This window comes from Leopardus geoffroyi, chromosome B1, assembly GCF_018350155.1.
Source record: "Leopardus geoffroyi isolate Oge1 chromosome B1, O.geoffroyi_Oge1_pat1.0, whole genome shotgun sequence".
NCBI classification, from domain to species: Eukaryota; Metazoa; Chordata; class Mammalia; order Carnivora; family Felidae; genus Leopardus; species Leopardus geoffroyi.
Window position 1 is genome coordinate 138,863,695 of NC_059327.1, and position 15,417 is coordinate 138,879,111.

The 15,417-nt window shown below is 40.9% G+C and overlaps 1 protein-coding gene across 6 annotated transcripts in view; it reads left to right on the forward strand.

Annotated features, from left to right (window-relative positions):
- RASGEF1B (RasGEF domain family member 1B) overlaps positions 1-15,417 on the forward strand; it is a 559,703-nt gene that overhangs the window by 530,244 nt on the left and 14,042 nt on the right. For all 6 annotated transcript variants that reach the window (XM_045473602.1, XM_045473603.1, XM_045473604.1 and 3 more), the window contains 7 exons: positions 2,423-2,605; positions 4,303-4,425; positions 5,046-5,183; positions 11,563-11,775; positions 12,251-12,325; positions 13,906-14,001; positions 14,125-14,227. In XM_045473602.1, coding sequence (XP_045329558.1) covers positions 2,423-2,605; positions 4,303-4,425; positions 5,046-5,183; positions 11,563-11,775; positions 12,251-12,325; positions 13,906-14,001; positions 14,125-14,227 — 931 coding nt within the window. The remainder of the gene's footprint in view (positions 1-2,422; positions 2,606-4,302; positions 4,426-5,045; positions 5,184-11,562; positions 11,776-12,250; positions 12,326-13,905; positions 14,002-14,124; positions 14,228-15,417) is intronic.

Genomic DNA, 15,417 nt, shown 5'->3' on the forward strand with positions numbered 1-15,417 from the left:
CCTCCAGGCACCCGCTTCTCATTACAGTTGGAAAATGGAATGAAATCTATTTTTCATTCTTCACCAGATGATTTCAGTGGTCCTTCTGAACTCTGAACATTTTCTGATTTTCTGAAATTCCCAAGTCTTTTGGCCAACCATCTCCCAACATCATTTTATTAGGGATGCTTTCAGTAGTGATGAATAGGTAGAGAAATCAAAGAAAATCCTTGGCAAAAAGTACTTGGCAGAAAAAAAAAAAAAAAACCCAAACAAGAACCAACTGCAAGGGCATGACAGAATGAGTTTCAACTGTCATCCTGTTTGTGAAGGACACCGTGTGGTTTTAACCATCTAAAGCTTTTTAAAGCCAGAGGTAGGTAACCAAATTCAGAGGGACAGTTCCCCCCAGGCTGTCAGAAGTATCTTTTAGGTGCGTCTCATCTTGGGTCCCAGAGTTGCAGTTTAAGGACATTTTGAGGGGCGCCTGGGTGGCGCAGTCGGTTGAGCGTCCGACTTCAGCCAGGTCACGATCTCGCGGTCCGTGAGTTCGAGCCCCGCGTCAGGCTCTGGGCTGATGGCTCGGAGCCTGGAGCCTGTTTCCAATTCTGTGTCTCCCTCTCTCTCTGCCCCTCCCCCGTTCATGCTCTGTCTCTCTCTGTCCCAGAAATAAATAAACGTTGAAAAAAAAAAAATTAAAAAAAAAAAAAAAGAAAAAGAAAAAGGACATTTTGAGTTTCCCAGCAAGGTAGATGGGCTCTTTTTTTTTTTTTTTATCTTCCCACCAAGGACAACTCATTTGCAAAGAATATATCGCACATGAATCGTACTAATAGAAAACTAGCAATTTGAAGAGGACAGAAACACACTTTGTCCACTGTCTTATAAAACGTTAACATTGAGTTATTTAATAATTCTTTATATGTGCAAGGTCTTACCAACTACATACGGAGTATTTGTGTTACTGTTTGCATCCCGTGTTCCTGATCCTGTGGCTGTTACGAGTATGTCCTGCCTCAGCCAGAGGCGTGGCAGTGATGGTGCAGGTCGTGACCCCTCTCCCGGCGTGATTCTCAGTAATCAGCTTCTTCCTATTTGTGGCTTTTGCTTTTTGCATTCTCCCTCGGCATCGGTTTGTGGATGGGATAGAGTACAAAATGCTGAAGCTGGTTTTCTATTTCTTTTTCTTGATACTTCCTTCCCTAAATGCTGTTTTCACCTTCCAGGTTGTCCTTACAGTAGATTTGTTTTGTTTTGTTTTGTTTTTCCCTAACACCCAACCCCTGACCACTCCTGCCGAGGCACGTGCACGTGTTATGATGCGGTGATCCCCGTTAGCTGCTGGAGCTGGAATAGATGTGCTAGGAGCGAAGGATGTGCCTTCTCAGGCAGGCCTCCACTCCCCTCCCCCATTCGGATGCAAATATCTTTTGGCATCTTGAAAAGAAGGATTAGCCCAGGTTGTGTCCTCCTGCAGCCTCCACACACCCTGTCCCCATCAGTCCAAAGCCTTCCTTCATTGTTTGCCTTCTGCAACTCTCAGTCTGGCAGCTCCTGAATGCCTCCATTGTCCAGACGTGCTGTCAGAAACCAAGAGTCTATTCTCAGGGTCGGGAGCTCTGTCCCTAGGAATCCAAGTAATAACTTAATAGCTTCTGGCCTCTACCGAGCACCCTCCAAACAAGGGCTTTGTGAGCTGCAAAGCACACAAATGGAGAGGACCATCATGGGGCTTCTTGTTCCCCAAATCAGGTGCCTCTCAGCCCACGGTTTACTGAGAACCGAGGCTTTACAGAGCCCCCACCCCGAAAGAATTTGACACAAAGGGGCAAAAGTCAACAGCATCAGCTCTTCCAAGGGAGCTGGAGTCAGCATTAACTCTTGATACGTACGTTTGGAAACACACATGCACTTCACGTGCACGCGTGCACACACACACACACGGTGTGCTTTAATTCTAGGCCTCTCTTACAATTCCATTTGTCCAACTTCTGTTTTGGTTGTCGCCTACTATGACCACTGTTAGTCTGATAGTTCTTACTTGCTATGTAATTCTTCCTAACCAGCTGGGAAAGTTTGTTCGTTTCTGCCTCTGGATAACACCTGACTCAGTCAGATAAAGCAGTTGGAAGCCCAGTTCTCTTCCTGTGAAGGAGGGATATCTAAACGCGGCAGCCAGAGATTTGACTCTTCAGTCCAAACTGGGTCCTTTGACCTAAGCATTTTATGGCATTTGACTGAATGACATGGGTACTCAAAAGTATGCATACATGTGTTACTCTAAGAGCAGTTTGCTTTCTTGATGGATTCTGATACTGGATCAGAACCTAACCTATTTTTAAAAGTATTTATTCCCTCGTTACTATGAAAGCCTACTTTTCTTTTGGACTGCAAATGACTCACACTATGTTTTCTCCTTTTTTTTTTTTTTTATTCATTTTAGGAAAGCATGCCTCAGACTCCTCCCTTTTCAGCAATGTTTGACAGCAGTGGTTACAACCGAAACCTCTATCAGTCTGCAGATGACAGCTGCGGAGGGTTGTATTACCACGACAACAACCTCCTCTCTGGGTCTCTGGAAGCACTCATCCAGCACTTAGTACCTAATGTGGATTACTATCCGGATGTAGGTATCCCTGTTACTGTGAAACACATCCTTGGTATTCTTCAGAAAAAATACACTGTAGCAGGCAGGGACCCTAGATACTACTGAATTATATCTGGGTTGCCGAGAATTTTTCGAATAAGAAACTGCATATTGATTATTGAGTATTTTGAGATCAAACTGAGCCTGGGTATGATCCAGGTTTTGATTATTGTCTGCAGTGTGGTTTCTATTCAGGGTTGGTACCACACTGTAGACAGTCAGATACCATGTAAATGAAGTATCTGTAGCTTTAATCCATGCATATACCTTGGTCCTTGCATTGACATGCTAGAGGATGTTGGATACTCCCAGAATATTTAATGCCTTTTTGGTTTCCAGGCCCATCGCTATGCTGAGAAAAGTGAAGTTCATAGGCGGAAAAACTTCTTAGAAAGGAGAACAAGAGTTATATTCAAGATGCAATTCTTTATAGATTGCTAATATTTTACTTCGATAGCCAACATTTATATAGATAACACTTTCTATCTAAGGAATCCATTTACATTTTCTCAGCCTTTACAGCAATTCCAGGAGGCCAGGGAGGAGAACACCGAAATTCAGAACGTTGAGTAATCCACACACAGCCTCAACCCCTATCCGCAGTCAAACCTAGATTTTCTGTTTCTGGGCAAGTGGTGTTCCTGCCCCCCCTCCCCCTTCCTTGTGCTACAGCTGCCCCTGTTACTCAACAACAGCTGGTTGTTGATAAAGATTGCATGAAAATATCTAGACACTAGATTCATGTTTTTATAATAATGACCTTGGTGTGTGAAGGATAGTTTGTGCTTGCCACTGTAATTCACCATAGTGTTCCCTCTTGAGTTCTATCTCTGTGTGTGACTTGTTACATAGCATTTTGAAATATGTTGCCACACAGGGAAAACTTGTAATCAAAAGTAAAAGGAATCCGTTGTTCAGTCGTGTAAGTGTTTATGAGCTACTAAAGGCGCCTAAAGGGGGGGGTAAAAAAAAGAAAAAAAAAAGGAAAAAAAAACCTGGAATTTTCTTTTCACTGGGAGGCTGAAACTATTATAATAAATAAGCTCTACTTCATTACTGGCTTCTTGGGAGACAATGTAGTTAAAGAAAAGTATATAGTGTGATATTGTGTTTTATCAAATTGCTTAGCTTTTGGGCAAGGAAATAGATCACTTGCAAGCCCACCTTTGAATGTTCTGGCACAAGCATACAAACACTACATTGTGCCACCCTGAATGCACTGGAGAGTTCTTGAGCTGATGTGGGTTGGTGGGTTTTTTTTTTTGGTTTCCATTGAGTTACCATAACATTTGGACCCAGAACAAGATTCTGCATGGGTGGTATATTTAAGTTAGATCTCTTTCTCTGCGCTGAAGTTCATTCCTCTTTACTAAAATGAGTTAGGTGTCCTGGTATACTGACTCCAGAGGCTGGACATGAAAATGTGCTTTGAATAATTTCGGTAAACTTACCTTGTACTTCTGGGTTTTTTGGTGTGGTTGAAGGGAAGAGATACATCAGAAGGCAAAGGAAAAATCCATCCTCAGGTGTTTTACTGCTAAGCATTACTTTTGAAACGGTAGTATATTAACTTTGACCCAGAGAATATAATGGATTAAGATGTATCATATATGGGAAAGATACTAGTTTCGCGGAGAATGTAACCGTGATGATTTTTTTTTTCTCTCTTGCCACAGAGAACATACATATTTACCTTCCTACTCAGTTCTCGGTTATTTATGCATCCATACGAGTTAATGGCCAAGGTTTGCCACTTATGTGTTGAACACCAGAGACTAAGTGATCCTAATAGCGATAAGGTAATGATATATTTTGAACTTTACGGTTTTCTCTATTAGTATGCTTTCTCTTTTCTATTTCTATTAGGATTGGTAACTGTGTGGCTTGGATTTTGTGAAGTTGGTTTCCTTATCCACAGGCTGAGGGGCATGCATGGTATCATGGCTGTGCAAAGGGAATTGGGAATGGTATAAAGGACACAATATAGGGTAGGACGCCAGAATTATTAGTGTTCATTTTCATCTAAGATCTTTATTTCTCTACCATTCTTGGTCCTATTGAAACATTTCAGTATATAAAACTACTGCCATGTTAATACCCGGGAGAAAAGCCATCATAATATGTTTGCTGGTCATTATGAGCAGTATGGTACAGTTTTTTTTTAAGATAAACTGTCATGCCCTTCATGTCAAACAAACAAACAAAACCCCACAATATAAATCTAATGCCATGGAAGACCCCTAGATCCTGCCTTAAGTTGGTGGTACTTGGCATTGACTTAGGGGAGGGGGACTAGACTTCTTCTTTAACCCTAAAGACTTTGCACTAGAAGTTTACCAGTGACACTGTTTGCAATTATGTGTTTGATGCAGTCCATGGTGATAGACATCACTCAGTGAGATTTGCTTTTTCTCCCCAGAACCAGATAAGAAAAATTGCACCCAAAATCCTTCAACTCCTGACAGAATGGACGGAAACGTTTCCTTATGATTTTCGGGATGAAAGAATGATGAGAAACTTAAAAGATCTGGCTCACCGAATAGCCAGTGGCGAGGAGGTTGGTATCCTGTATCTAGCAAAACCACTCGAATTTCCAGGCCAAGCCTTGGTGGGAGCTGGTGCTGAATTATGCATCAGACTCTCCACTGCTTCCTTTCTGTGTTGCCTTTGGGCACGTCTTCGACATAGCACAGTGGTCTGTTTGGTGTGTCAAATGGGGATGATTGTACAATCCCACTTCAAAGGGACATCATCTGGAGTTTTATGTGATTAATTTGGAGGTATGTTCATGTCCCTTCATGCATAGGATTCACACTGCAAGTGTGTTTTAGTTTTACTTATACTTTCCTTCCTTCTAAAAAGATTTGACATAGCAAGTTAGACATAAACACAAATAGGTATAAAATAAGTAACCTAGGAAGATATTAACAGATAATAAGTTGTGTATTGATACATCATAAATAGAAATAGACATTTCGTACCGTGGAAGGAAGAAAACAAATAGGCTAATGTTGAGAAGCAGTGTAGTAGGACAGGACTGCTGTGATTTGAGTGTAAACTTCAAGTAAAAGAGAAATACAGTTGGTTATGAAATGTTCACGGTCAGAAAAGAGAGAGCGTACTAATTTTTCAGGGCATTAAATTAAATGAAATTTTAAAAACTTTATTTTTTTAAATGCCTATTTATTTTTGAGAGACAGAGCGTGAGCGGGGGTGGGGCCGAGAGAGAGGGAGACACAGAATCCGAAGCAGGCTCCAGGCTCCGAGCTGTCAGCACATAGCCCGACGCGGGGCTCGAACTCACCGACCACAAGATCATGATCTGAGCTGAAGTTAGACGCTTAACCGACTGAGCCACCCAGGCGCCCTAAAAACTTTCTTATGGAGGAGTTTATATAGGGGGCATAGAATGAGATCAGGGAAACGGCTCCATATGGTTTTTATAACAAATGCTCCTCAATGAAAACTGAGGCTATAAGATTAATGTATACTTAGCAAAGGTCATTCTTTGGGAGGGGAGAAGACAAAGAGAAAAAGATACAAGTCTTCTGGTGCCCGGAAGCGGATTCAAGGCTAGCACGTAGGATAGGTAGAAAAAGAAAGTAAGTAAGGTTCTTGGGTAATCTTTCATAAATATCACTACCCTCAATTGAGCCTTTGATAAGAGCTCACTCGCTGTGAAAGATTCGAGGTGATCCTCTTTGAAGCAAGCCTGCAGGGCTGATATTTTGTGTTGAGGCTTGTTGGGCAAGGATGTCTTTGTAGTTTCTGTGCTGCCAGTGAGCTCCTGGGGACAAGTGACCTAGGCACAGACACCACACTTCTGCCTAGGAAAAGACTGACAAAGCATTTGGCAGTTGCAGAGATGTCTTGTTTCATTTGTCTTAAAATGCATTTTTCCATTACAAATGACCTTCCTTGAGAACTCATTCTTTCAGTGGTATGCTATAAATATCACGTAACATGATACCCTGTCTGTTCTCTCTACTTCGGGGTGAATCTATTTTAATACCATTTCCCCCAACTTAAAAAATTATATAAGATTTGCAGTTGACAAATTTGTACTTGCTTCCCTGCAGTTATGCCCTCATGAAAATGGAATTAACCCTTTTACCCTTCCCTTATGACATTATATTGAACCCTGGTGCTCAAGACAGCCATGATTTATTTCTGTAAGGCTGAACGAGTGGTTTCCTGAGTTGTTTTGCAAGTTATGACTGTTACCATCATTTTGCCAGTTTGCATGTAACAGGTTCTAGCAAGGTATGAATTGGTAGGTCCTTCACTCACAAAGGCAAAAGTTAACAAGTTAACTATCACCGGGCAGTTTTGTAGTAAATCTTACATTAGTGGGGTTATCTGTTGGGTTGCTAGGCAGAATCAATCCTGGCTCAGTAAACTTAGCTTATGACAAGATGCTTAAAAGATTAGTGGCATCGTAAGGACTTTTTCTTGTATGAAGGCTGAGTCCTGAGTTAGTGCTTTATTTTAGCTAAGTTGTATTTAGGTACTTAACTTGATAGGTCAGTCAACTTACCTTCCCTCTACTGCCTTTTTAAAAAGTAGAAATGGTTGCTTGATCCTCTCCAAAGGAAAACCTTAAAAATCTTCTTCAGACAAGGAGTCAGTGTTCTGAGAATTCCAGATGAGTGGCCTTTTGTTTTTCTCGTCATGGTAGTCAGTGAGGGAGATCATTTCTATCAGTGTTGGCCAGACTGGATCCAGTCTTTTTTTGTTTTTTTTTTTTAAACAGGATCAAGGCACTCAGGGTCGGGTGGGACCAAAAAGGGCCAAACAGCCTTCTAACCTGGCTTCTTATCAGCACTCCTACGTTAATAGCAAATCCATGATAAACCTTGAGATTTTCCCATGGTTTTGAGTGTGGAAAGAGGAGACAGGAAGCTAAATCAAATCAAACCAAGGAATTGATTAACCTGGGGTTGAGCAGACCAGTGCCACCTGCCTTGGTCAAGTTGGGTTTTACAGTGACCTGTTGTTCCTGTGGCTACTTGAGGCCAGTGTTCTGAATCAGGTCCACACTTGGCAGCTGGCTGATGTGAGTATGTTTTGGCAAGTTCCCTAAATTCCTTGCTTCTTCTTCATTTCTATAAATCATGGAGGTAACTGCCCTGTGTTAATGTCCCTGTCCGCTCAAAAATTCTGTGATAGATGCTCTTTCCCCAGGTCTTTGCTTGGGAGGCCACATTCTGTTATGTGCTTAAGTGTCCGTCCTCAGAGAGACCTACCCTCACCACCCCAACCACCATCCCCCTCAACCCCTCTCATTACTGGCTTTCACCACTGTTTTCTCCATAACACTCTGTGACTAGTAATTACTTCATTTTTTTTTTATGACTTGTTTTTCCTGACTCCTTGCTGTGCCCCCTTGGTTTGTCCTAGCTCAGTGCCTGGCATTTAATAGGTATTCAGTAGTGTTTGAATGAATGAATGAATGAATGAATGAAGAGATGAACGAACAGACTAACCAGTTACTGGAATAGGAAAAAAAAAAAAATATTTCCCTCCCCAGGAAGGAGTGTGGACTTGGGTTGAGACTTGTTGCTTCTTGCCTGGGACTTTAGGGATTTTTTTTTTGGCAGTCAGTGAATCCAGGTGTGCCCTATATATAATTTTGTCGGGTTCTGCTGATTCTGCTAGGACACTTCTGCATAATTTGGCTTAATATGTTTCCCCCTGGGGATTTGCCCAAAATGAAGTGGTTTATTAGGACTTGCCTGCAAGAAACATGAAATGGAGCTAATGATTGAATTACATGACAAATGGCTATAGTGGGTAAAATGCAATTTTCTCTTCCTTAAGGGGCTGGTCTTTATTCTATCTTTATTTGCCAGGTAATTACTGTCACTGGCATTTGAAGTTATAAAAAAGAATAAGTGCATATTTAGCAATTCATGACTCAGTAAGGAAGCATGCTTAACAACACAAAGCTTGGAATGGAATCAAACGGCAGCAGGAAACTTAAAAGATGTCATACATACATACTCTATTTCTCTGCGTGTCTCTCTGTCTCTCTCACACACAGCTCTACCCTATAGCCTGTCATATATGTTTTCCCCTTACAGTTTGCTGCTTTTTGCTCACTAGCTGAATCCTTGACTATATATCCCTCTACTTCTCCCCCCCCCCAAAAAAAAACACTTTTTAAAGTGTAAAATAAGAATCTTTCACCAGATATGCTAGTAGAACATTGATTCTGAATCTTTGCTACATATCAGAATCACTGGGAGCATTTATTATGATATTGGGACAGGGGACTAAAGAAACCATTTTAAGTTCATAGATTTTTTTTTTAAATTTTTTTTTAACATTTATTTTTGAGACAGGGAGAGACAGCATGAACAGGGGAGGGTCAGAGAGAGAGGGAGACACAGAATTTGAAACAGGCTGCAGGCTCTGAGCTGTCAGCACAGAGCCTGATGCGGGGCTTGAACTCACGGACTGCGAGATCACGACCTGAGCCGAAGTCAGATGCTTAACTGACTGAGCCACCCAGGCGCCCCTGTTCAATAGATTTTTAATGTAACTCATGATTATGAAAGTAGAAGAGCAAGGGAAATAAGGACAAGGGATTTATTATATTTTTGTTTTGTTTTTATTGATTGTTTTTATTGAGGTATAATTGACATATAACATTAGTTTCAGATGTACAACATCGTGATTTGATATCTGTGTATATTGTGAAATGATCACATTCTGTCTAATTGACACGCATCAGCACATAGTTACAGAATTTATTTTTCCTTGTAATGAGAACTTTAAGATTCATTCTCTAAGCAACTTTTTTTTTAAAATGTTTGTTTTTGAGAGAGAGACAGAGTGTGAACGGGGGAGGAGCAGAGAAAGAGAGAGACACAGAATTTGAAGCAGGATCCAGGCTCTGAGCTGTCAGCACAGAGCCCGATGAGGGGTGTGAGCTCACGCACTGTGAGATCATGACCTGAGCTGAAGTCAGACACTTAACCGTCTGAGCCACCCAGGTGTCCCTCTGAGCAACTTTCAAATGTGCAATACAGTATTATTAACTACAGTCACATGCTGTAATTAACACCCCTAGGACTTACTTATTTTATAACTAGAAGTTTGTACCTTTTGGCCACCTTCACCCATTTGCCCCTACTTCACCTCTCATGAGGGATATAAAATAGCCCTTGATTCAACCTTGAACTGCTTCCAATTCCAAAGAAAAAGGCATTTTCTTCGAGTGACAAGCATATTACCAAATAGATAGCATCTTCTAAACTGATAACCGTAATGCTGTGTGGAAGATAGGTTTTTTGAAGGTTCAATTTTTTGAACACTTAGGGATTTCATTAATGATTTAGGGTGTCCTGTGAATGTAGAGAGGAAAAAAAAGGTCATCTAGTGGACCAGTTTAAGGAACTGAGTGGAATATACACCAGACAAGCAGAGAAGAAAAGAAAAAGAAGGCTGTGCATGCTTTTTGGCCTTGCCTGAATAAGAATCGATCATTTCCAGATGCATTTGTAATTGTCCTTAAGTATGCAAATACCTATTCGTCTGAGTTTTTGTGACTTTTGCTCTGGTAAACCAAATTGCCTTTGTAAAATAATATGGCTCTTATACTTGTAGGTGAGATGCCATTCAGTTTTCAAATAACTAATTTCAGAAAGTAACATTGTAGTACCTTTTAAAAAGGGGCTCAGCATGGAGCATGATAACCATAGGCCTTTCTAACATCTAAATTCCCTGTCCTACTTCGGAGGTGTTAAGGACCGCGTTAGCATAGGTACCTTTCTCTGGTAATTTACCTTCAAGGATGCTTGTCATTTGTTTGGCAATTTGGGGCTAGAAAAGGAAGAATAAAAGAAGTCCATAACTTACATCATGATAATAGTACCTTAGGATGGATAGATTGTGAAGTTATTTCTTTGACTTAATGAGTGTTTTGAAAATCAGGGGCGCCTGGGTGGCGCAGTCGGTTAAGCGTCCGACTTCAGCCAGGTCACGATCTCACGGTCCGTGAGTTCGAGCCCCGCGTCGGGCTCTGGGCTGATGGCTCAGAGCCTGGAGCCTGTTTCCGATTCTGTGTCTCCCTCTCTCTCTGCCCCTCCCCCGTTCATGCTCTGTCTCTCTCTGTCCCAAAAATAAATAAACGTTGAAAAAAAAATATTTAAAAAAAGAAAATCAAGAGAATGACGTTTATCTCTAATACGTGCATTGTTTTAAAAACCAATTCCTCTTAAGTGTTGTGGCAGTAGCATGATGCAGTAGCAAACAAGGTGGCTGAGGGTAATAGCGGGCGGGGGGGGCGGGGACTGCCATGTGGAAGACTTGGGTCGTGAACATTAGCACTGACTCACGAATGCAAAAGAAATGGACATGAGTCAAATGGAGGTCAGATACGAAAAATGAGTATCCACTTCCTAGTAATCCATGTTACACGTGGAAGTCAAGAAGGTGGTTGGGGGGTGAGTGGGAAGTAATGGTACTCTCTGTCAGGTTGCTGTCTGTGCTCCTAGACTAATGAGATTGGGCATGATAGGAGTGCAGAAATCAGCAAGGTGACCGTAAAGAAAAAGTGTTAGGAAAAGGATGCTCTGAGTTGAGATCAATGTATTTTAACCAAAAGTAAGCAATACATTCCTGTGCCAGCCCAGAGAGCATTTAGTCTTATGCAGTCGCTAATCTAAGACATCACTGTGGGGCTTTCATAGCCTCGCCTAAATTGTACTTTCAAGAGCAGCCTGAGAAAAGAACTAAATCTTACAGGTCTGAAAAGATTTAGTTACGTGTCTCTCGTAAACTGTTAGAGCTGGGCCGAAGCCTCCTGTAACTGGCCTGGTGGCTGTCCAACATCCAGGGAAAAACACTTAAGTACGTAGGCTCTGAGTTTGCACAGCGGTGAAAATAGACGTGCAGAACAGGGATGTAATCCTTTGCTTGTTCCCTGACAGACATACAGGAAGAATGTCCAGCAGATGATCCAGTGTCTGATCCGCAAACTTGCCACACTCAGCCAGTATGAGGAAGTCCTGGCAAAAATCAGCTCCACATCTACAGATCGGCTCACGGTTCTCAAGACCAAACCACAGTCCATACAGAGGGACATCATTACTGTCTGCAGCGACCCTTACACCTTGGCCCAGCAGCTGACTCACATAGAGCTGGTAAGGTCGTTGTCTACCCTGCCCTTTGCGACCGCAGATCTGGTTTGCTGTGGTAACCACACAAGTTGTTTGTCAGCGGTAATGTCATAGGAGAGGCTAGAATAATCCAAATGGGAAATAATCTGTGAAGTAGCTGGAATATGTGTGGCTTAGACATTTGAGATGAATGTTTCTGACTTTCTGAGAATTCACTTTAAAATAAATACTAAGCAAGACTGAAGAGTTTATTGAACTTCCTCATCTTCCCCCTCTACTTTTCCGTAACCTGCTCAGCCTTTCACTATCTTCCATAGCACTGACCTAAGAAAATTGTCTCTGCTCAGATCTTGAAGATGATGACAACATTTAGGGTTAAAGGCTCATTTTACAAGCTGCATAAAAAGTGGGGGCGGTGCCAAAAGTCAACACAAGGAGTTGACAGTACATTTCTTCTTGTTTCCTTTAATACTGTTGACCTGTTGGTTTTGTGTTTCAGGAAAGGCTCAGTTATATTGGGCCAGAAGAATTTGTTCAGGCGTTTGTACAGAAGGACCCTTTGGATAATGACAAGGTAATCAGTCTACCCAGAGGTCAGCCCTGAAATTAGAAATGGAATTTCTTAGTCTGTAATAGTAGGTACAAGAGGCAGGAATTGGAACTATTTTGTCTTAGGTTTTAAAATCAGAAGGTTTTTTTTTCTTTTCAGGCCACCTGGGTGGCTCAGTTGGTTAAGCATCCAACTTTTGATTTTGGCTCAGGTCATGATCTCGTAGTTCATGAGTTTGAGCCCCTCATTGGGCTCTGCACTGACAGCATGGAACCTACTTGGGCTCCTCTCTCTCTCCCTCTAGAGCTCTCTGCACCTCTCTCACTTATGCATGCTCTCTCCCTCTTTCTCTCAAAATAAATAAATAAACTTAAAAAAAGAAAGTTTTTCATTAGTCATGTCTGATTCATTGCCATTTTTCTTAAGCCAGATCTTCAAGTGCCTTTACCATATTTTACCATATCACAAACCTTTAGCCTTTTCTTCCTCCATATTGGGAAATTTAATAAGCAAGTAGATCCAGGATTTGTGATGATGAGGTAGGAAGTAAAAGCATAATGGTTTTAGCAGATTAAATCAGAAAGAAAATAGAAGAGAATGTTCTGCTCATGATTCAACAATAACAGGGGCAGTAAAGACAGGATGCACATCCAGCCACTGAGTAAGGGGCTTTACTGTTTGCCTCTTGTTATAAGGTGAATCCCTCACGACAAGTTTATTGCCTAAGTGAAGCTCACATGTAAAGAAAATAACACTGAGCATGGACTATATAAAATCAGTGTACACACATAGGAAATTTCTTCCCCCAGGGACCTCCAGAAATATTTCGAGTTGTTAGGCAAAGACTGTATCACCCACTAATGAAATCCCCCCTTTGGGAGTTAGGGGCAACAGCTGTTTTCCGGCCTTAGAACAGCTTCCCTCAGTACAGGAAGTGAGGATTAGGTTTTGCAGTAGAAGGCTAGCAGACTTTTTTGTTTATTTGTATCTTTTGGAAGGAAGGAAAGAGGGGTGTAATTAACTTGTTCAAACTTGGCCTTGAACTCCGAGATGAGCTTAACTCCTTTTGCTTTTGAATAATGTGTCATTCACCCTACTAAAGACCATGATGCTGTAGACTTCCATTTACCTACGTTGGAAGATACTTAGTTTCTCAGTATATGATGCTCCACTATTTTGTCCTAGAGTTAATTTTAAGGGAAAATGTTCTAGTCCCCTGCTCTCTTGGCCTCTTCTTTCTGTGTTGATAGCAATTGGTATTCACACCCTATTAAGAAGTCAGGAATGTTTTAGAATGCAAGCAACCCCCTCCTTTGTGCTTGTGAGGACAGTTCCCACTGAGAGTGACTTAGGGAAGGGCACCATCTTGAATGCATCAGAGTATATTTTTAGATCTTACAGGTGTCACCTGTAAGAGATTTTGATATTTCTGTGAAAGGAGTCAAGAATGTTAGTGGTTTTCTCTCTCTGTGTCCTCACCCCCTCATTTTAGAAAGCTGTCTTAACCCATAAATTGGAATAAAGGCCCATATCTGACAAAGATGAAAGCCTGATAAACTCTTGTTTTGTCTCCAACTCATGGTCTCACTTTGCTCTCTCTGTAGAGTTGCTACAGTGAACAGAAGAAGACACGAAACTTAGAAGCTTACGTGGAATGGTTTAATCGCCTCAGCTACTTGGTTGCCACAGAAATCTGCATGGTGAGAAAATGAGTTTTCTCATTCTCCTAGCTCTCTCTATTATTTTTTCATACTTATTGGGTCTGTTGGATCTACATGTTGGATAACTGCCCCCTCCCCCCTTTTTTCCCCACTTCTGTACAGCCTGTAAAGAAAAAGCACCGAGCAAGAATGATCGAGTATTTCATTGATGTAGCTCGGGAGTGTTTTAACATTGGCAACTTCAACTCCTTGATGGCGATAATCTGTGAGTGTTTTCTGGAAGATACGTGTCCTTTATTTTTATAGGTCCTATGAAATATGTCTACTAAAAATTTACAAATAGTACAGTTTTATTAATGAAAACTCTACTTTTTAACCCTGAATTGTCTTAGAATGTTCAGAATGCTTTAAATGTCCAAAGTCACATAAGTATGTATACTCTTTTTTAAGTATACAAGAATTCATGGAATACATTCAGTTTGTCCTCATCTGAACATTTATCTGTAAAAGCTCATAAGTGAGGTACTTTTCTAAATGAAGGATTTAAACAAAAATATTTGGGCAGCTTGTGTATCAAGCATTATAGAGATGCCTGATCTGAGACTAAATTTTGCAATTCTGTCAGACTGGAGATGAGGGGGCCCTAAGAAACTGAAACATTATCTGACTGCCCATGCAATACTTACCACCTTATGGCACCTTATTACCCTAGTACACAAACTTTGCTCCTCCTTTATATCCTGGGGATTTTAACATCAGTGACCATGTTTCTTTTCATTGGTTTATTCATTTCGTTCATTTTATACTGGTTATCATGCCACAAGTATTGATAATGACTCTTTCATTTAAAAATACCCTAATTGATAGGATAAATTATATGGTTATCCTACACATTGTAGGTATTCAATATTTACCTGACTCTCTAGGGTCAAGGTCAGTTTGAAGCCAGAGAATCCACCAAATTTAATTCAATCCCTTTGATCCTGATAAATCCCCCCTCTCACCAATTCTGTTTTCCATTTTCTTTTTGTTATAATTTTCCTTGTCTTCTCCCTAAAAAATACTTGCCAAATTTCAGCTTTTTGTCTGGTTTACTTCATGATGATGCTGAACAGATAGATAGATCATAGAAATCAGATACCTGTAAGTCCACAGACTATGCAATAGAAGATCACTTAATTTTCCCCCTTATCCCATTAAGAAAATGTCAAGACAAACCATGTCATGGGAGAAAGTATTTGTAATACACATAGCTGAAAAAGAACTTGTATCCAGACTCTATAAAGGACCCTAAGAATCAATAAGAAGAAGACAAATAACCCAGTGAAAGAGGGGGCAGATACTTGGACCCTTCACAAAAGAAGATATACTAATATTCAATAAGTATATGAAACGGTGCTCTGCATCATCAGCCATCGGAGAAATACAAATTCAAATTGCAGCGTAATACCATTT